General features: G+C 42.8%; 1 protein-coding gene across 3 annotated transcripts; it reads left to right on the top strand.

Annotated features, from left to right (window-relative positions):
• On the top strand, window positions 1–20,965 carry LOC148348813 (copine-3-like). 3 transcript variants are annotated; one of them, XM_088322097.1, is made up of 17 exons: window positions 146–313; window positions 1,989–2,155; window positions 4,251–4,430; window positions 5,273–5,347; window positions 5,415–5,486; window positions 5,558–5,638; window positions 7,465–7,554; window positions 11,631–11,729; window positions 13,428–13,514; window positions 13,588–13,647; window positions 13,728–13,861; window positions 13,936–13,990; window positions 14,050–14,101; window positions 15,289–15,422; window positions 17,588–17,824; window positions 20,071–20,183; window positions 20,524–20,965. In XM_088322097.1, exons 2-16 carry the CDS (start codon window positions 2,024–2,026, stop codon window positions 20,179–20,181), a joined length of 1,599 nt encoding a protein of 532 aa, XP_088178223.1. In that variant the 5' UTR covers window positions 146–313; window positions 1,989–2,023; the 3' UTR covers window positions 20,182–20,183; window positions 20,524–20,965. The 3 variants fall into 3 exon arrangements, with proteins under 3 accessions (XP_088178222.1, XP_088178223.1, XP_088178221.1); XM_088322096.1 differs by lacking the exons at window positions 146–313; window positions 20,071–20,183 and adding an exon at window positions 1–109; XM_088322095.1 differs by lacking the exon at window positions 20,071–20,183.
• The last annotated feature ends 411 nt before the right edge of the window (window positions 20,966–21,376 follow it).

The raw sequence follows: 21,376 nt of genomic DNA, 5'->3' as shown, positions 1-21,376 counted from the left end.
GAACAAATCGTATTTCCCGTTTGGAATCTGAATTCAACCATGATAACTTAGTGGTTTAAATACCACTATTATCACTATTATAATCACTTCTTATCGGAAAAATATCAAGGTAGAGTTTTTATGTTCACAATAGAGGCGCGGTCTTACATTTACTAGGCGTAACTGAGACGATGAAGTCACCGCACACATACACACGGACGCGGAGGTGATAACTTGTCAGGGCGACGGTGTAAACTACAAAGCCACGCCTAAACATTTCTTTTTTAAAATACAAACATTAAACTTCAGCAATTCGCTTTTCTCAATTCTAACGGTAAGTCTGCTCAAATTACCTACAATTACTGTTCGTAGTGTGTTATGGCTAGCTTACTTTTACTGGCTTGGTGTTAGCCTAGCTAAAACGGTTTATTATTCGGGACAAACTAATAGTGTTATATTCACATGACTTCAGTTTTAAGTTTAAAACCACAAAGAAAGATAATACGTTATGTAAGGTAGAGAATCTTGTGTTGAAACTACAACGAGTGACTCATTCTAGTGAGTGGAATATCCGCCAAATAAACATTTTTCTCGCATACTTGTCATTTAAACGCCCACCTGTCATGTTTACTTAATACCTTGAATGCCTGAACTAAGCAGTCTATAATAATTCACGATTTAAACCTTGCAGTTTTTAATCAAATTCTTTGTTACTATTCTCATCTCATTAGCTGCACCGCTTAGCCTCAATAGGGTCGCGGGGGTGCTGGAGCCCATCCCAGCAATCATCGGGCAGGGGACACCCTGAACTGGTTGCCAGCCAATCGCAGGGCACAGAGGGACAGACAACTCGCTCGCTCATTCACACCTAGGGACAATTTGGACCGGCCAATCCACCTGAAATGCATGTCTTTGGAATGTGGGAGAACATACAAACTCCGCACAGGAAGTCCGGTCGAACCCACACAGGAGGTTCCCAAGACCGTAGAACTGTGCCGCACACGCGCTAACCACCTGTTACTATTCTTTAGGTACTTCTTGATAATGATCGATAACACATTTTTCTGATCGATACTAGTAACAAAATATGGAGCGATACAACCTCGTCCCCTCACCCCGGATATTACATTAATTTAAAATAAGTCTCAAATATTTTACTTTTTCTCCTAGATTGCTGGAAATAAGCCTGGTACCTTGTATTAGGATCAATAGGGATATATGGTGTCGATACCTAATTTTTTTGGACCATTACCAGTTCTTAAATGTGGAGTGATTTATTTCCTGGATAATTACATTTTTTAGTCATGCTGTCATGTCATGATTTTATTCTTTTATCCAAAGAGCACACGAGATCTCGTTTCAAGATTACGTCATTGTTGTGGTGCTTGTCGTTGACTTAAAAAGAAGTATGCCTCCGAAGAAACAGTTAGTATTAGGCGCAAATCAACACAAAATTGGTAATTTCTTCAGTGTCAGTAATAAGTCGAAACATAATGCCGAGAGTGATAACAATGGCATTAATTCTGGCACGAAAAAACGGTGGAGAAATACTTCAGAAGATCGCGGAGGCAAGGAAAACACATGTGTTGAAGCGAACGATTCGACAAAAGAAAATAAACAAAAGAAAACTCCTAGCAAGAAAAGGACTTTCCTGCCAAAATGGACTAAATTATATTCCTGGTCACGCTATGAGGAGGATGATAATGGTTTGGACCTTGAGAAGGCATTACAACTGTTGCGGGACAGCAAACCACGAAGAATATATGAACTGAAAGATCTGAAGTGATAACTGATTTGTATTCTCAATAAACCATGATGATTAAAACTGAATGAAGATATAGATTTATATTATATATTTGTCGCCGATTTACAATTTCAACCTCGAAGACACTAAATTTTGGGGACCCATAGATCTCTGTTGGGACTCATAGATTTTTGAGCATGCGAGTCCCCGGGACCCATCACTTTTCACAGGTAAAATAAACACTGACTGTGATTTTGGTCCCTAGATTTTGGTGATCCCGACCTGATTAACAGTTAAAAAATGGCTGCCCAGTGTGTGACCAAAGTGGAGCTGACCGTTTCCTGCGATAATCTCTTGGACAAAGATATCGGCTCCAAATCGGACCCTCTGTGCGTGCTGCTAATGAGCACGTCCGATTCCCAGTGGTATGAGGTTAGTAGGGGCCGTCTGCACCCATTTAATTACGGTAGTTACTTAATGTGTTACCACATTTCCTTACTGGTGTGCACACATTACAAAATAAGACGAATCAGGAGTAAAGCTAAACTGCTCTTCTGTTCAAAGTCTCATTCGGAGCACAAGCACTTGTAATTATTAACTTAGAGAGGGAAACTCCAGACTACGGATCTTCCCTTTTTTTAAGTCCTGTGTGCATTTCAGGAAGTGTTCTTTCACTTTTGACTACAAGATACGGATGATGCCCTACTTATACACAATACGATCCTGTCCTGAACCAGAGCAGGATCAGGACCCAATCGCGTGACGTTCTCACACAAGCCTTTTATTTTACGGGAAATGGGGAGTCATGCACGTGAAAGACTGGAAGCCAGAGACCGACGAGACCGATTCCAATTGCCCAAGTTGATATCGGACAGATGGGGTCGATACCGGACAGGACGGGACAGACAGGATGGATAATGAATCAGGATATCGATTCATAATTTTTGATTTTACGGGAAATGGGGAGTCATGCACTTGAAAAGATGGGAAGCCAGAGACCGACGAGACCGATTCCAATTGCCTGAGTTGATAGCGGACAGATGGGGTCAATACCGGAGAGGACGGGACAGACAGGATGGATAATGAATCAGGATATCGATTCATTATTTTTGATTTTACGGGAAATGGGGAGTCATGCACGTGAAAAGACGGGAAGCCAGAGACCGACGAGACGATTCCAATTGCCCGAGTTGATATCGGACAGATGGGGTCGATACCGGACAGGACGGGACAGACAGGATGGATAATGAATCAGGATATCAAAAATAAACAGGACAAACTAGATGGGAACGAAAACTAGGGAAATTAATAAACAGGACAAAAATAGCCGGAAACAAAACTGGAAACCGAGATTAAACTGGACAAAATAAACGGGAACAATACCGTACAGGAAAATCCAACAGGAAAACAGGACTGAGTCAGAACCCACGTTTTGTGGGGCAGTGGTTCGTTGACGGGCTGACAAAGGAAGCAAGAGAGCGCTGAGCTTTATATAGACAGAAAGCCAATCTCTCAACGAGCCTCAGCCATGAGAAAATAAAGTGAAGTTTAACTTACTTTTGGAAGATGGGCTTCAAGATTTAGGTGACTTCCTCCTCCGTAGAAGAAAGTGGCTGAAAAAAGCGATCCAACCATTTTCTCAACCAAATCAAGCTTTCTTATTCCACTTTTGTGTCAAAAGAAACGGCTCGCCTCTTCTTTACACTTTACACCAACCATATTGAAATAATAAACTTGTCAAAGTTCTTAGCTGGAGATACAGTATAGTATGTTTACACACGAACTTGGATAAGGAAGCTGGATTTCTTCTTCGGAGTGGATGCTGGGTGACCTTACCCTGCGCCACACGCCGGTAGTGGCGGAAAGAAGCACTAAAGTACTGTCCTGTACGTGGAAAAATGTGCATATGATACAAAATCTAACTTACAGCAATGTCCGATATGTTTCGACATCCCGAGAAAAAAATGTTCGAATTTACCGTTTTACATAAGTTGAATGGTCGTAAGTAGGGCAGCTTCTGTAATCCACCTAAATGTCGAGACCAGAACGGAGACAGGACCCACTTGCGTTGCGTTTCTCACAAGTTCTATTGGAAGAAAGAGAAAGGGTTGCGCCCACGATCCGGTGTTTGCTGGACGTGTGAAGCAGGTAGGTCCGAACGTGGCGAGCGATGGTGGTGTCAGGGATGGGAAAACAGGTCATTAGCCGGGACAGGAGAGCAAAAATGTGGTCGGGGTCGGAAGGGAGTCGTAAGCCAGGATAGGAGAGAAGACGTGGTCGGGGACAAAAATAAGTCAAAACCCGGGACGGGAGAGTAGACGTGGTCAGGATCAAAAACGGGTCTGAGTCGGGGGACAGACGGGAGCAAAAAAGGGGACAGATGGGAGTCAGGGTCGAAAAAGGTTTGTCTAGTGTTAACTGAGGTTCGCAGACGGACTGACAAAAGGGGACAGACTGGGCTCAAATTACTGATCAGCAATCATGACACAAAATATGCTGGGTGTTAACAAGAACTCTTTGTTTTCAGTTAGAACGCACGGAAAAAGTCCAAAACTGCCTCTGCCCAAAGTTTGCCAAAAAGTTCCTCATCGACTACTACTTCGAGATGGTGCAGAAATTGAAATTTGGCATTTATGACATCGACAATAAAACCGTCGATCTGAGCGACGATGACTTCCTGGGAGAACTGGAGTGTACCTTGGGCCAGGTAAGCCACCCTCGTTGAGTCTTGATCTAAAGCAGGGGTGTAGAACTCGGGGGGCCAAATGATAGAACAAACATATTTTCAGGGGCCGGACTAGTAGATTAGAGAGAAAGAAAAAAGGGAGAAAGATATAAGAGAAAGAGAGGGAGATAAAAGTAGAGGGTGGGACAAAGAAAGAGAAACGAGATAGAGAGAAAGAGAAAAAGAGAGGAAGAGAGAAAGAGAGAGAAAATATAAGAAACAAAAGAGATAATAGGAGAAATAGTGAGAGAGAGTGAAAGAGAGAGAAAAAGAGAGAGAGAGAGAGAGAGAGAGAGAGAAAAAAGAACATAAGAAACAAAGGAGATGAAAAGAGAAATGGTGAGAGAGATGGAAAGAAAGAGAATTAAAGAAATCCAAAGAGAAATAGAAAGAGATGGAGAGAAAAGAGAATGAGAAAAAGAGAGAAGGGCAAAGCAAGAGAGAGAGTGAAAAGAGAAAAAGAAAAAAGGAAGAGGGAGCAAAGGAAGGTAAAAAGACTCCTAGAGAGAAAGACAGTGAGAGAGAGAGAGATGGAGAGTGAGAGAAAAAGGGAGGAAGAGAGAGAGAGACAGAGAGAGAGAGAAATACAAGGACAGCGTTTGTGAGAGGCACCCGGCCTTAGCAATATCAATTGGACATATTCCAACCTGCAGCTCGTTTTTCTCTTGCGCTTCTCTCAGCGTTGTGTCGCTGGCCGGATTCAATCTCTTAGCGGGCCTGATCCCCCCGCGGGCCGCCTGTTTGACACCCCTGATCTAAAGCTTTGTTTTTTATGATTTTTGAAAACGATGAACACAAAAAAAATGATTAAATATTACCACCAGGTTGTGTCCAGTAGAAAACTGACCAGGCCTTTGGTCTTGAAGAACAAATCACCAGCGGGGAAAGGGACCATCACAGTGAGTCTTTGATTTTGAATTGTTCCTCTCAACCTTATTCCTTCAATTCCTTTTTGTCTTTTTGTAGATCAGCGCTGAAGAAATTACCGATAACAGGGTGGCGAATTTTGAGGTGGAGGCGAGAAAACTGGACAATAAGGTATTATTCCTAAGATTCATTTCAAAATATTCAACTGTGGACTGTTTAATAACAGTTCGGATGAACGGCAGGATTTCTTTGGCAAATCGGATCCTTATCTGGAATTCTACAAGCAGACAGCAACTGGTTGGCAACTGGCTCACAGGACAGAGGTACGCACGTGCTTTAAAGGGATAGCGTATATAATTGAGTGCCTCCTAGTGGTTAAAAAAACTACCTGATTGGTTCCCTGTCCTTTTTTAAGCCCAGTCCTTTCACTCTCCTGTTGTCAGTCTGTCAGCAAACCTCTGTTTCTACAAGGCATGCACTTTGACTCTGACTCCTGTCAGTCCCGCTTTTTGCACCTGTTTTTTCCTCCCGTCCGTTCCTTATCTCTCTATTTGTCTCTGGGTACGACCTGTTTTTGACCCCGACCACGTTTGCCCTCCCGTCCCGGCTTACAACCCGTTTTTGATTCCGACCACGTTTTTGTTCTCCAAAAACCTCGCAAAAGGTTGGGCAGAAAAAATGGCGTCGTTTGGTCACTTTGAGTCTCTGTAGTTTTTATTCTTCCTGGAACTTTTTAGCTCTCGTTATAGGCTGCATGACACGACTCTACTTCTAGTGGTAAAATCATACACACACTGTCCCTTTAATTAACTCCCCACATAGTCTGTGCCTCGCCATAACCATATTTTATTTCTTTTGTTTTTCTTGTTTTGGGTTGTTGGGTGAGGATAAAGGAGGGGTTTCGAGTTTCTTGAGATGAGGCTGGTCTTTATCAATAAGTAGGGAAAAAATAAATAAAAATAAAACAATAATAATAGACGATAAAGAGACGGAGAATTCTCATCTCATCTCATTAGCTGCACCGCTTATCCTCAGTAGGGTCGCGGGGGTGCTGGAGCCCATTCCAGCAATCATCGGGCAGTGGGCAGGGGACAACCTGAACTGGTTGCCAGCCAATCGCAAGGCACACAGGGACAGACGACTCGCTCGCTCATTCACACCTAGGGACAATTTGGACCGGCCAATCCACCTGAAATGCATGTCTTTGGAATGTGGGAGGAAACCGGAGTGCCCGGAGGAAACCCACGCAAGCACAGGGAGAACATACAAACTCCGCACAGTAAGTCCGGTAGCTGGATTTGAACCCACACAGGAGGTTCCCAAGACCTTAGAACTTCTTTGCACATGCGCTAACCACTGCGCTGCCGTGCTGCCCGAGACGGAGAATTATGTAATAAAAATGGTGCATTCAGATTCATTTTAATTTGTCGGTAACTTTAGTTTCTTTAATTTTATGACGTTTTAAAGCAAAACTTATGTAAAATGACACAATCAGCCTGTAATAATTAGAAGCCGATTACAGTTTAAGAAAACAGGTGGCGGCCATTTTTAATCCACAATACTGTCAAGACCAGAATGGAGATAGGACCCACTCGCGTAATGTTTCTCACATGTTTTATTAGAAGAAAGGGAGGAGGTTGCGCCCACGATCCAGGGATTGCTGGACGCGGGAAGCAGGTCGCTCTTTGGGACTTCTGTGGTGCCGGGAACGGGGAAAAACGGGTCAGTAGCCGGGGTAGCAAAAAAGTGGTCGGGATCTAAAACAAGTCGAAAGCCAGGAGAGTGGACGTGGTCGAGATCAAAAACGGATTGTTATTTGGGATGGGAGAGCAGACATGGTTGAGATCAAAACAGATCGTAGCAGGAGACAAACAGGAGCAAAAAAACGGGACAGGCGTAAAAGGGCTGGCTGTGTAAAAACAGAGATTCGCAGACGGACCGACAAAAGGGGACTGACAGGACAGGATTTAAACAGCGGGGAAGCCAATCTGTCAACAAGCTGCAGCTGGTGCCACACGGGCGGGGCCAATTGGGCGCCATGGCAACTGTGACAAATACATGGCAACCTGACTACACACTGTCTCTTTAAGACAGAGACAATTTGACTTGGCACAACCTGATTGTGTTGTATTCATTCCCTTTTTTTCAGGTGGTGAAGAACAATTTAAATCCCACGTGGAGACCCTTCCGAATCCCCCTTCAATCTCTATGTGGAGGAGACATGGACAAACCTATAAAAGTAACTGGATTCTTTTTCCTTTGAGTGCAATCTATGAATAAACACGACTCCACGACCTAATTAGTGGAAATTACGATGACACATTTTCTCTTAACTTCTAAGCGAGCGTGACACGAAGGAAGCGTGCGCAACACGTGAGTTCTAAAGATCGCCATGTTTGCTTTGTGTTCATCTTAACCTGACTCATTTTAGACCGGTGGTGGAGTGTGATCTAGATTAGATGGACACTCTCTTTCTCAAGCATATATTTACAGTGGCTTGCAAAACTGTTTGGCCCCCTTGAACTTTGTTACCTTTTACCACATTTCGGACTTCAAACATCAAGATATAAAACTGTCATTTCTTGCGAAGCATCAACAATAAGTGGAACACACTTTATTGGATATTTTAACCTTTTTTTAACCCCCACCCCCAAAAAAAAACGAAAAAGTGGGTGTGCAAAAAGATTCAGCCCCATTGAGTTCATACTTTGTAGCGCCACCTTTTGCTGCGATGACAGCTGCAAATCGCTTGGGGTTTGTCTCTATCAGTTTTCGAGAAACTGATATTTTGGCCCATTCCTCCTTGCAAAACAGCTTGAGGTCAGATGGTACAGCAGTTTTCAGTTCTTTCCACAGATTCTCAATTGGATTGAGGTCTGGACTTTGACGTGGCCTTTCTAACTCCTTGATATATTTCCATTGTTGCTTTTGCTTCATGTTTTGGATCATTGTCTTGTTGGAAGACAAATCTCCGTCCCAGTCTCAGGTCTTTTGCAGACTCTATCAGGTTTTCTTCTAGAATGGTCCTGTTTTATGCTCCATCCATCTTCCCATCAATTTTAACCATCTTCCCTGCCCCTGCTGAAGAAAAGCAGGCCCAAACCATCCTGCTGCCACCACTACGTTTGACTGTAAGGATAGTGTGTTAAGGGTGACGAGCTGTGCTGCTTTTACGCCAAACATAACATCTTGCATTGTTGAAAAAGTTCGATTTTGGTCTCATCTGACCAGAGCAACTTCTTCTACATGTTTGGTGTGTCTCCCAGGTGGCTTGTGGCAAACTTTAAACAAAACTTTTTATGGATATCTTTAAGAAATGGCTTCCTTCTTGCCACTCTTCCATAAAGGCCAGACTGATGGTTGTCTGATGGACAGATTCTCCCACCTCAGCTGTAGACCTCAGCAGTTCATCCAAAGTGATCATGGGCCTCTTGGCTGCATCTCTGATCAGTTTTCTCCTTGTATGAGCTGAAAGTTTAGGGGGACGGCCCGATCTTGGTGGTCTGATACTCCTTCCATTTCAATATTATCACTTGCACAGTGCTCCTTGGGATGTTTAAAGCTTGGGAAATCCTTTTGTATCCAAATGCAGCTTTAAATTTCTCCACAACAGTATCTCGGACTTGCCTGGTGTGTTCCTCGTTCTTGATGATGCTCTCTGCGCTTTAAACAGACCTCTGAGACTATCACAGTGCAGGTGCATTAATACAGAAATTTGATTAAACACAGGTGGATACAATGTATTATCATTAGTCATTTAGATCATCATTGAATCATTTAGAGATCCTCACTGAACTTCTGGACGGAGTTTGCTGCACTGAAAGTAAAGGGGCTGAATCATTTTGGACACCCACTTTTTTGTTTTTTATTTGTTAAAAAAAGTTTAAAATATCCAATAAAGTGATTTCAACTTCATGATTGTGTCCCACTTATTGTTGATGCTTCACAAGAAATGACACTTTTATATCTTGATGTTTGAAGTCTGAAATGTGGCAAAATGTCACAAAGTTCAAGGGAGCCAAATAGTTTCGCAAGCCACTGTATGTGATTTAACTCATTTTTGCATGTTTTTCTGTCCTTGATCTATAAAGTATTGTTCTACTCAAATTGCATTGAATATTTTAAGTATTTTGATTTTGTTCAGTGTTTATCAATAGAATTTTTGGACCCTAGTGGGTGGACAGTAATTCAAATCTATTAAAAAGAATAACTTTTAATTATAAACAATTCAACTTTTAATCAATGGAGACTGAAAAGAAACAGAACCTCTAAAACACGCAGGAATACAAATTAAAATGTGTATGAATGTCATATACCAGAACAGGATCAGGACCTAAACCCGTGACGTTTCTTACACAAGCCTTTTAATTTTACGGGAAATCTTTTTTACCGGAAGCCTATGATCCGGTGTTCGCCGGGCGCAGAAAGAAAATCGCTCTCGTACTCTGATAGTGATCCGAACATGGAAGTGGATTTTCCGTAGCGAGCAATGGCGGTGTCAGGGGCGGAAAACTGGTCGGTAGCCGGGACTGAGATAGCAAGACATGGTCAGGGTCGGAAACGAGTCGTACGCCAGAACGGGAGAGTATATTTAGTCGAGAACAAAAAGGGGTTGTAACCCGGGACGGGAGATCAGACGTGATGGGGATCAAAACGGGTTGTAGCCGGAGACAAACGGGAGCAAAAACAAGACAGGCGGGGGTCAGGGTCGAAAAAGGCTTGCCTTGTATACATGGAGATTCGCATGATGGACTGACAACAGGGTATTGACAGGACTCTGTTCGAACACTGACTTGGAGCATATCAGAACCCGCGGCAGCTGGCACCAAATGAGCGGGCACAGGTGATTCACATCGGTTCTCATGACATTTATGGCCATATTTGCCTTTTTTTGCTGTTTCCCTCCGGCGCCGTCACGAATGGCAGCCACTCCAGCAGCTCCCGTGTTATTTTCGATTGTTCTCGATTGTTCTCAGCTCAGGGATGCTGCTGGAAATGTGAATTTCCCTTCGGGGATGAACAAAGTATCTATCTATCTATCTATCTAGCCACTCAACACCTAGTTCTGGTTTGCTTTTGCAATCCTTTACCACTCTATCTCGTCGTTTATCCGGCTAGCAGCTTGAATAAGCCACTTACACACGCTCTGACTAGCCCCAGCTATTTGTTCTTTTCAGCAGCTCGGGTGTACAAGTTCACTCGGTCTTTTGTTCTATACTTGCAGGGAATAACGCCAGTTAACATTTCATTTCATTTTTGCTTCAGAAAACATTGGGATTAGGCTTCAGGATTTTGTGAAGTTGTAGCATCTGGGCTTCTAAAGTGTGTCTTCGTCGAATGCACTTGCTTCAGCTCCATTTTTAGCATACTATCACCGGAAACGTATTTTTATGAATATAAGGTGTTTATTCAGGAGGTGTCAGGACCAGAACGGAGACAGGACCCACTCACGTAACGTTTCTCACAGTTTTATTGGGAAGAAGGGAAAGGAGCGCCCACACAATCCGGAGATCGCTGGTCGCGGGAAGTAGGTTGCTCAGACGTGGAAGTGAGACTTCCGTGGCGAGCGATGGCGGTGTCGGGAAATGGAAATAACGGGTCAGTAGCCGGGACAGGAGAGCAAAAACGTGGTCGGGGTCGGAAATGAGTCGTAAGCCAGGAAAGGAGAATAGATGTGGTTGAGGACAAAAGAGGTCAAAAGCCAGGATGGGAGAGTAGACATGGTAAGGATCAAAAACTGTTCGAAGCTGGGGCACAGACAGGAGCAAAAAACAGGTTGGAAGAGCAAAAACGTGATCGGAATCAAAAACGAATCGTTATTCGGAGCAGGAGAACAGACGTGGTCGAGATTAAAACAGGTCGTAATTCGGGACGGGAGAGCAGACGTGGTCTAGCTCGAAACAGATCAAAACGGGAGACTAAAAGGAGCAAAAAAACAGGACAGGCGAAAAAGGGCTGGCCGTTTAAAAACAGACATTCGAGTTTAAATACTGACAGGGAGCCAATCTGTCAACAAGCTGCGGCTGGCGCCACACGGGCCGGGGTTATTGGACGCTATGAGAACCGTGACACACACGGGCGCGGCCAATTGGGCGCCCTGGCAACCATGACAGGAGGGGAATTTTATGCACTACTGTTATCAGTATGTGGTATCGGAATTGACGACTGCTCAGGATTTGGGCATTAGTATCAGTGTGAAAAACTTCTCGAGTAAATACACACTTTAGGTAAAGCAATCCTTTTTTTTCTTATGGCGTTATCTTATCTATATTATCTATAGTCTGCCACATTATTTAATTTGTTCCGAATTCTCAGGTTGATTGCTTCGATTACGACAACGACGGCTCGCACGATCTGATCGGTACGTTCGAAACCACGATGAAGCGCCTCCAGGAAGCTTCGCGCACTTCGCCGGTATGTATTCATAAGGAAATATACAAAATGAGTAACTCGGGGTGGTAAGGGGGTCATTTTGGATATTGTATTGAAATTGCCTTTTCCTCATCAAATTGTATGGTCTCCAAGAAGGTATCATGTTTTTATTGTTCTATCGTTCCATTTGGCATTCCATCTAGCTTTCCATCTATCATCTATCTATAGTTCTATATCTTTCTCTAGCGCTTGTACTAGCTCTCTATGTCTTGTTCTACCTCTCTCTCCCTTGCTCTCTCTCTCCAACTTTAGGTCTCTCAATCTAGCTCTCCCTTTCTAGCTCACTCTCTCTCACTCTCTTCCCGAGCTCTCTCTCTCTTTAATTCTAACTCTAACTATAGCACTCTCTCAAGTTCTAACTCTAGCTCTCTAGCTCTCTTTCTAGCACTTTCTCTAACTAGTTTTCTCTATAGCTACAGCTCTCTCTCTAGCTCCAACTCTCTAGCTTTAGCTTTAACTGTAGCTCTTTCTCTTACTCTTAGCTCTCTCTCTCTCCCTCTCTCTTCCGAGTTCTAACTCTAGCTCTCTTTCTAGCACTCTCTCTAACTAGCGTTCTCTATAGCTACAGCTCTCTCTTTAACTCTAGCTCTCTCTTTAGCTCTGTCTCTAGCTCCAACTCTCTAGCTTTAGCTTTAACTCTAGCTCTTTCTCTTACTCTTAGCTCTCTCTCTCTAGCTCTCTCTTCCGAGTTCTAACTCTAGCTCCCTCTAGCTCTCACTCTAGCGCTCTCTCTAACTCTAGCTTTCTCTATAGCTACAGCTCTCTCTTTAACTCTAGCTCTCTTTTTATCTCTCTCTCTAGCTTCAGGATTTTGTGAAGTTGTGGCATCTGGGCTTCTAACTCTAGCTCCCTCTAGCTCTCTTTCTTGCGCTCTCTCTAACGCTAGCTTTCTCTATAGCTACAGCTCTCTCTTTAACTCTAGCTCTCTCTCTAGCTCCAACTCTCTAGCTCTAGCTCTCTCTCTAGCTCTTTCTCTTACTCTTAGCTCTCTCGCTCTCTCTTCCGAGTTCCAACTCTAGCTCTCTCTAGCTCTCTTTCTAGCGCTCTCTCTAACGCTAGCTTTCTCTATAGCTACAGCTCTCTCTTTAACTCTAGCTCTCTCTCTAGCTCCAACTCTCTAGCTTTAGCTCTCTCTCTAGCTCTTTCTCTTACTCTTAGCTCTCTCGCTCTCTCTTCCGAGTTCCAACTCTAGCTCTCTCTAGCTCTCTTTCTAGCGCTCTCTCTAACTCTAGCTTTCTCTATAGCTACAGCTCTCTCTTTAACTCTAGCTCCCTCTTTAGCTCTCTCTCTAGCTCCAACCCTCTAGCTTTAGCTTTAGCTTTAACTCTAGCTCTTTCTCTTACTCTTAGCTCTCTCTCTAGCTCTTAGCCGTATCTATTTCCCTCTCTCTCAATCTAACTGTATGTATTTCTGTTTCTAAATCTACATACATCCCTCTCTAACTCCAACTCTCTCCAACTCTTTATCTCTCTTTATTACTAACTGTATCTTTAACTCTCTCTATTTATGGAATTTGTTTATGGGATTTGTTTTTCAAGTAGTAATTATTTTCTTTTTTTTAATTCTTGTACCTGGTTCCTGACATGTATGGCCAGTATTTGTATAGTAGTTCTTTTTAAAAAACAGGGCTCCTTGCATTTATCTGTTACAATTTAAGTGTGCAGTCTCTTTTTCCCATAGGCTGAATTTGAGTGCATCAACAGTAAAAAGAAACAGAAAAAGAAGGGCTACAAGAATTCTGGTATCGTGAGCGTGAAGCATTGTCAGGTATATACATCACTACGTTCATTTTAATGGTAGATTTTTGACCCAAATTACTGATTTTCTTTGCACTCTAAAGGTGATCAAGGAGTACACATTCCTGGATTATATCATGGGCGGCTGTCAACTCAACTTCACTGTGAGTGTTCATCCCTTTTCCCCATTTCATGAAAATGGAAACAGACGCTGATTTTTTTTTGTCATCATGTGTCCGGGCAGGTAGCAATCGACTTCACCGGTTCCAACGGTGATCCAAGGTCTCCTCAGTCTTTGCATTATATTAGCCCACAGGGAGTAAACGAATACCTGTCTGCTATTTGGTCGGTGGGCAATGTCATCCAGGACTATGATAGGTATATGTTAAACACGTTATTGTGAACGAAAATGGTGCGTTTATTTTTTTTAATTGTTTTTTCTTCCCGTTTAGTGACAAGATGTTCCCTGCGTTCGGTTTTGGGGCCCAGATCCCACCAACATGGCAGGTAAAATGACATTAGGACCAGGAGAAAAGATGACTTTGCTGAGCACATTTCTTGAACAGGTTTCACACGAATTCCCGCTCAATTTCAACCCCACAAATCCGTTCTGTGCAGGTAGGTCGTTTTCAAAACTTCCTACTATATATTTACAAGCAGAATGGCCTGGCGTTGCAGGGCATTCTCCTTGGGCGAGGTTGTTAGGGTTGTTAAGGAACAAAACCGAAATGCCGCTTAATGAAAAAGAGCCGGAATTCCCATCTCTAATCGCTTTTTGGGAAAAGGACCTGGCACAAATAACTCACGAGCCGGACAACTCCCCCTGCCCGGCACTCGTATCCCTGCCGGAAACAGCTTGCAGAAGTATGGCTTCCAACGCTGTGAAAGAAGTGCCACCCAGAGCAAATGGCTACAAAAAAGATGCCCTGTCTCACTTTCTTACTACCAATGAGTGCCGCCTACTGTGGCCTAGCGTACTACTGTGTCAATTTTCACAAAAATCATTTGTTGGGTCTAAAAAAGACCGCTTACTTGTGGGAGAGCTATAAAAGTTGGCTAATGCTAGAAAATACACCAGGCATGAGACTTGTTGAGTTTTCTTTACAACTGCAGTTGGAGAAGAAGAAAGTCAGATGGAGCCAGGAATTTACCCGCTTTCAGCTCACCAGCATAACTCCTTCTGACCTCCCCCCTCCTGCGCTATGTTTTACTGCAGTCACAAGAGTGGAATGTTTGAGAATAGAGAAAATACCATCCCCCTGGGACACTTTTCAACAAAGACAGAAAAACTAGGAGACGCCAAAAGGGCCATACAACTGATTAGAAATACACACTTTTGAGCAAATGCGTTTAAGCCTACTTTACATCATTTCAGCCGTTTCGGAGCCTATAAATCACAAACGACACACACATACATCGGGATTTATAAATAAATTGGGATTGACCATACAAAATACTATTGCACAAAGCTGTGAAAATGTATAATTTGAACCAATTTTGGATTATTTTAAATTGCCGCTTGCTAAATATTACTGTTCATTGCACTATTGTTTTGATGCACTATTCTTTTTCGTTTTCGTTATTATTATTATTATTGTGACTTAGGCCAGTTTTCTAAACACTACATTGTATTTTTTTTTGCCTATTTATCCTGAAAGTCTTATCTTTTCTTCCTCTTCAATGTCTTTATTACATGTTTTACTCTAATGTCGTCGCTTACAACGTTGATATCAGTGACAATAAAGTCAAAATATAAAAATATGACAGGATGGTTCCCTTTATTCTCACTGTGTTCTTTAACGCAGGTGTCGAAGGCATAGTGGAGGCCTACAGGGTTTGTCTCCCCCAGGTCAAACTTTATGGCCCCACTAATTTCTCGCCAATCATCAACCACGTGGCGTGCTTTGCAAAGCAAGCTCTTCAGCAGAACACCGCATCGGTGAGTGCTTCAACTCCTTTCTTGAGCCCCCTAGTGGCATGTTATAGACATAGCATGAGCTTCTCAGGTTAATTGAACATGGTGTATATTATGTTTGTGTCGTTCACGTTTTTTGGTACAGTGGAGCGGCGCCTCCAGGAATTTTATTTAAAATCTTGGGGTGGCACACCAAAGCTAAAAGCCATAACTGATCCTACAGCAGTCTGAGATATCTGGTTCCTCTTCTTACGAGGTTAATTTGTTCTCGGATTGTGATTGTAGCATGAATTGCTCGTGCAAAGAGTACATTTTTCGTAACATAAAATAATTAAAAACTAATTGCTGTCAAGACCAAAACGGAGACAGGACCCACTTGCGTTATGTTTCTCTCAGTATTATTGGAAAAAAAAGAAAAAGGTTGCAGGGAAGCTGGTCGCTCTGAACGCGGAAGTGGAACATCCGTGGCGAGCGATGGCGGTGTCGGGAACGGAAAAACGGGTCAGTAGCCGGGACAGGAGAGCAAAAACGTGGTCGGGGGTCGGAAACGAGTCGAAAGCCAGGAGAGGAGAGTAGACGTGGTCAGGATAAAAAAAACAGGTCGAAGCTGAGGAACAGACGGGAGCAAAAAACAGGTGGGAGTCAGGGTCGAAAAAGGCTTGCCTAGTGTAAACGGAGGTTCGCAGACGGACTGACAAAAGGGGACAGATAAGAGTGGGTTTAAATAGGGACAGACAGGTGCATCAAATCGGTAATCATGACAATTGCTCTGCTTTTGTCCTCTCGAAAGCATAAAATTAACTCTAAATAGCCATAAAACACATTTTCTTGATCACTAAATATGCACTCAAATAGCAATTAAACTCAAATAATACAGTAATAAGATAAATAAGGGGATATTTATGTAATAAGATGAGTATATTAGGAGCATCGTAACGAATGTGTGTGTGTTCTGCGCAGGAAAGGGGGGGGGCAGTTGCAAGGAGATAGCGAAGGTCGCATACCTGTCAACTTATACTTTTTCCCCAGATTTACGTTTTTTAATCATTTCACATTGCGTACGCCATATAACTATTTTTATGCAGGGTTGAGAAAATAAAATAAAAAGACTGATGTCATCTCTGTGTCACGACCAGAACGGAATCAGGACCCAAATGCGTAACGTTAACCACGAGTTTATTGATAGAAAGAGGAAGGACAGCGCCCGCGATCCGGTCCTCGCTGGACGGGGGAAGCAAGCCGCTCACAGAATCGGATTGTGTGTTCCGAATGCGGAAGTGGATCTTCCGGAGCGGGAGATGGCGTTGTTGAGGACGGAAAAAAAACAGGTCGATAGCCGGGACAGGAGAGCAAAAACGTGGTTGGTATCAAAAGCGGGTCGTAAACCGGGACGGGAGAGCAAACGTGGTCGGGGTCAAAAAACAGGTCGTAGCCGGAGACAAACGGGGAGATCAGGAATGGACGGGTGGAAAAACGGGTGCAAAAAGCGGGACAGACAGGAGTCGGAGTCAAAGTGCTTGCCTTGTAGAAACAGAGGTTCGCTGACGGACTGACAACAGGAGAGTCAAAAGATCGGGCTTAAAAAGGACAGGGAACCAATCAGGTAGCCCGCAGCCATATGAGCGGGCTCAGGTGATACTAATCAGTCATCATGACACTCTGTCACTGCTAGCAGACAACAATGTCAATGTAGATTGCTAATATTCTCGCGGTATTCTACATAGTCCGTCTTGCTGTGAGTAAATAGGTTCCGCGTTGTGTTTGTAAGGTCTATTAATGTGTATTGAGGAGGATTTGCAATCATTAATAAGGGAAGCAACTGGCAGAGGTTAACAGATATGACATTGAGAGACTGTTGATACGTATGCAACTACATTTAAAGTTAGTGCAACTTGGAACGTGAACATCATTTTTTACAGCGCAATCATTTTTTGCCTGTAATAGTTTGCATAGGCAAACTGGACAAGCTGTTGCTGGCAGTAATTGGTTCCAAGCGGTCTCTAGGGTTAGCCTATGGGACTGCTCGTGAACTGGATTTCCCTTACTATAGAGAGGTAGATTTTTGTTAAAAGAACAACCTCATACACTGAAATTTTGGGGTTTCGAGCTGCTCGTATAAAGAAGTACAAACGTATTCAGAAAAATGTTTCCTTAATGAATACATTTCTTCTTTTTCACGACACCCGAAGCAATACTTTGTGCTTCTCATCATCACGGACGGCGTGATCACCGACATGGACGATACGCGCAACGCCATCGTCAACGCCTCGCGCCTGCCCATGTCCGTCATCATCGTGGGGGTGGGCGGAGCCGATTTCACCGCCATGGAGTTCTTGGACGGGGACGACGGGCGTCTCCGATCGCTGTCCGGCGAGCCGGCCATGCGGGATATCGTCCAGTTCGTCCCCTTACGGCAGTTTCGAAACGTAAGTCTGTTCACGTCAAAGACATTTGGTTTGGGTGTCGGTACCCTGATTGGATGGGTAAAGGTAATCCCCCGTTCTTAAACATACAAAATGTCAGGTAATAGTACAGTTTTTTTTCTATGTACAGTAATATCTCGGTTATTGCGGTGAATGGAGTCCAGAAACCCCCGCGAAAAGTGAAAATCGGCGAAATAGCGTCCCACCTTCAGAAAAAACCCCTCAGGGGTCTAACTTAATTTGAGATGACATCCTTACCGACTGAGAGTACACGACTGTAACAAAATAAAAACTATAGATGTACAAATTCCTTCCTCATGCCATGAGGCTCTTTAACTCCACCCAGGGGGGGTAAAAGCCCACATTAAACCCCACCCCCACATTTGCATATTACCCTATTTTTATGACAGTGTGTATTTTGCGTAGCACTATTTAAATACTCTATAGCAAAACGTTTTATTGGGTATTTTTGTATTCTATATCTTTTATTTTATTATTTTAGTTTTCAACACAAGGATACTGCTGGAAATGTGAATTTCCCTACAGGGATGAATAAAGTCTCTATCAAATAAAAACACAAAGCACCCAGTTTCAGTTAAATAGGTAGTCCTTATTGTCATTATACAAGTACAATAAAATCAGAGGGTTCTCCTTTCAGAGTAAGAAAGCGATTTAAAGAGCGGCTGGCTAACTGCATGCACTTCCAGCAGTATCCTTGTGTTTTTTATTAACAGATTAACAGGATGGCCTCAGGGTGCTGTGTTGTAGTTTAGCAACAGCGGAGTGGATGACGTCACATGCTAGGCCAAAAGTTCGACGTCCCTGTAGCAGATGGAAATCTTTGTGCCCAGGGTTACACCACCTCTTGTTCACGCATCCACAGAGCACCCGCTGTTGACCCAACCAACACGAACACGTACAACCTGCCCCTCGTGATAGCGTTTGCTGTGCTCCCTGTTCAGACCACAATGCACAATATGATGATATCAATGACTATAAAGACAATTTTACTCAAAACCCGCGAAGCAGTGAACCAGCGATAACCGAAGCGCCAAGTATCCATCGGTATATTCTAATTATTTCCCAGCAACACGTTACACTGTAAATCTACATAAAATGTGCTTGTATTGTTTATATTCAATTCTTGTCTGTTTACTATCTAGATTTACACAGCAAATTGAACTGCTCACGACAACAGTGGAAACACTATGTCAGCACACCAAAAACACAGTTTTGTGCTAAAGTAAATCACAAATGCACTAGAAACTGAACAATGCACTTAAATATAGAAGAAATAATACATCTAGACAAATTATATTTTATACTTGTAGTGCAACATTTATATTTTACAACAGTAAACATATTCACCCTGTTGGTCTTTAGCATGGCCTGGTCCAAACGGTGTCTTCCCAATCGACAAGCCAACTGCGCTTCATAATGAGAAATTGCAAAATTACCTCTATGATAAAGAGATATAAATGGTAATTAGATTGACACTATATCAACCTACCAATCTGTGTTCATGAAACGATCACTCCTCTTTACCCTCGTCACTTGCCTTAACCACTGGTTCGAATTGATAACGGCAGTAGCTCAGGAGGTAGAGTACTCGTCTTGGGATCAAGGGATCCAAGTTCGAATCCCGGCTCGCCCGTGTTACATGTCGAAGTGTCCTTGGGTAAGACACTGAACCCCTAATACCCCCAATAAGCTTACATGGCTGCAAGACCGCTATTGGGAAATGTGGAGCACATTGTAAAGCGCTTTGAGAAGTAATTGACTTGAAAAGCGCTATATAAAATGCAGATCATTTCATTTCATAACGCTTGCAAACGTCATTCTCTGGCACTATAACTGTTTTTTTTTCGCTAGACGCATCTGTCAGGGACATATTTTGGTCATAATCGGCCATCAAATCTGTGTCAGAGAGTCATTGTTGACTACAATCGCAGTCTATTTCGGAGCTAGCCTCACATGATGTGTTAATGGGATTTGCCATTTTGAAAGTGTTGTGTTCCTTCAATGATGACACAGCTCTAGAGGGAACAAGCCAGATGGACTAAATTTCCCCCCTGAGTATTTTGCATTGTATTTGCATAATTGTGTACCTAATTGGGAAACAAATGGGGAATACCTTTAACATCACTAATTCATTGCTTCAAATCAATCTTCTATCCAAAGTCCCCTTTAAAAACAGGCATGCATTTCCAGCTTGGGCCTTTCACTTTGTGTGGCTTATTTCTGTGCAGGCACCCAGCCAGGCTCTTTCACAAAGCGTATTGGCAGAGTTACCTCAACAAGTGGCGTCCTTCTTTGGCTTATTCAAACTGAAGCCACCCCATGAGCCCACTTCTTCATAGGGGTACCTTACATATTGCGTCTCTAGCCCAATATAGCCTTTGTAAATACTCAAGCATGGCATGCTTCTCAGGGAGTTCCTTGAGTATTTAGCACTGGCACTAGTAGGGGCTTAAAGTACATGTCATTTGACGTCTTTATCCGTCCATGGCACAAATCTCATCCCTTAGCACTGCGCATGTCTTCCTTGCATGGCTGGTTAACATCTGCATCATATAGCTTTTATCGTTATGGACTAAAGCTTTCATGTTGTGTCCGTTTTTCTCCACATCCTCATTCAATCTTCAAATTTGTCATTTGTGTGGTTGTCCCCAATTTTAACGTTCTCATCTCAACACCCTCAGGCTCCAAAAGAAGCCCTGGCAAAAAGCGTGCTGGCCGAAGTTCCGGGTCAGCTGGTGGAGTTTTGCAACGTTATGAAGTTGAATCCTCCAAGTTCCAATCCTGCTGCAAAGCCCGCTAAGGACATCTGATCTGGTCAGAGCGGATTTGACTTCCGGTTAAGGCAAACCTTCTTAAGTTCCAGTCAAGTCAGTAAAGAAGACGCCATATCATTTTTTTATTTTTACAAGAAAAATCTATATTTTTATGCAGCTTACTTCAATCGAACCTTCGTGACAGGCATTATACCCTATACTAGCTTTTAATGTACACTCCTGCTGCTTGTTTAATCGATAGTACAAGAGCTTTTTCTATTTTCTAAGCGTTTATTAATCCGGTCGGGTTTTAACTTGTGCCGTTATGTTAATAGTGCAAGTTTGTAAACTCAAGTTTACATCCTCATGATCATGTTGCCATTTTTTGCAATGCGATTCCGTTCATTGGAATGCCAAAACCATATAGTGTATGTGCTACGTGTATTTTTAGGCTAATAGTTGAATAGTAGTAATTTCAGCTTTTAATATTATAAGCCTGTTGTTTATGCAGACTTGACTGATAGATGGGACCAAAACTGCCAATATAAAAGTGAAAAACAGATAAAATACTTGCATAAGTAAATATTATATATATTTTTTAAAAACATGTAAAATGATGTGTTTAAATCTAAGCTTAAAACACACTTCTATATTATTCTATTATATAGCATATGAATAATCTATATTTTATGTTTGACAATATCAGGGAATGGTGTCATAATAGTCTCTAGTTTGCAATAGTCTTTGATCTGTGCAGCTCTTTGAGACTCTTTGCGATTAA

The sequence above is a fragment of the Urocampus carinirostris genome, chromosome 18 (assembly GCF_059441175.1).
Source record: "Urocampus carinirostris isolate Australia breed hairy pipefish chromosome 18, RoL_Ucar_1.0, whole genome shotgun sequence".
NCBI lineage: Eukaryota > Metazoa > Chordata > Actinopteri > Syngnathiformes > Syngnathidae > Urocampus > Urocampus carinirostris.
The sequence above is the reverse complement of the archived record's forward strand: the minus strand, read 5'-3'. Positions and strand labels throughout refer to the sequence as shown.

Coding starts and splice junctions, on each gene's coding strand:
- LOC148348813 (XM_088322096.1), top strand. CDS start 2,024: ATGGCTGCCCAGTGTGTGACCAAAGTGGAGCTGACCGTTTCCTGCGAT. Junction 5,639..7,464: donor AACTGGCTCACAGGACAGAG/GTACGCACGTGC, acceptor CCTTTTTTTCAG/GTGGTGAAGAACAATTTAAA. Junction 13,991..14,049: donor AGATCCCACCAACATGGCAG/GTAAAATGACAT, acceptor TTTCTTGAACAG/GTTTCACACGAATTCCCGCT.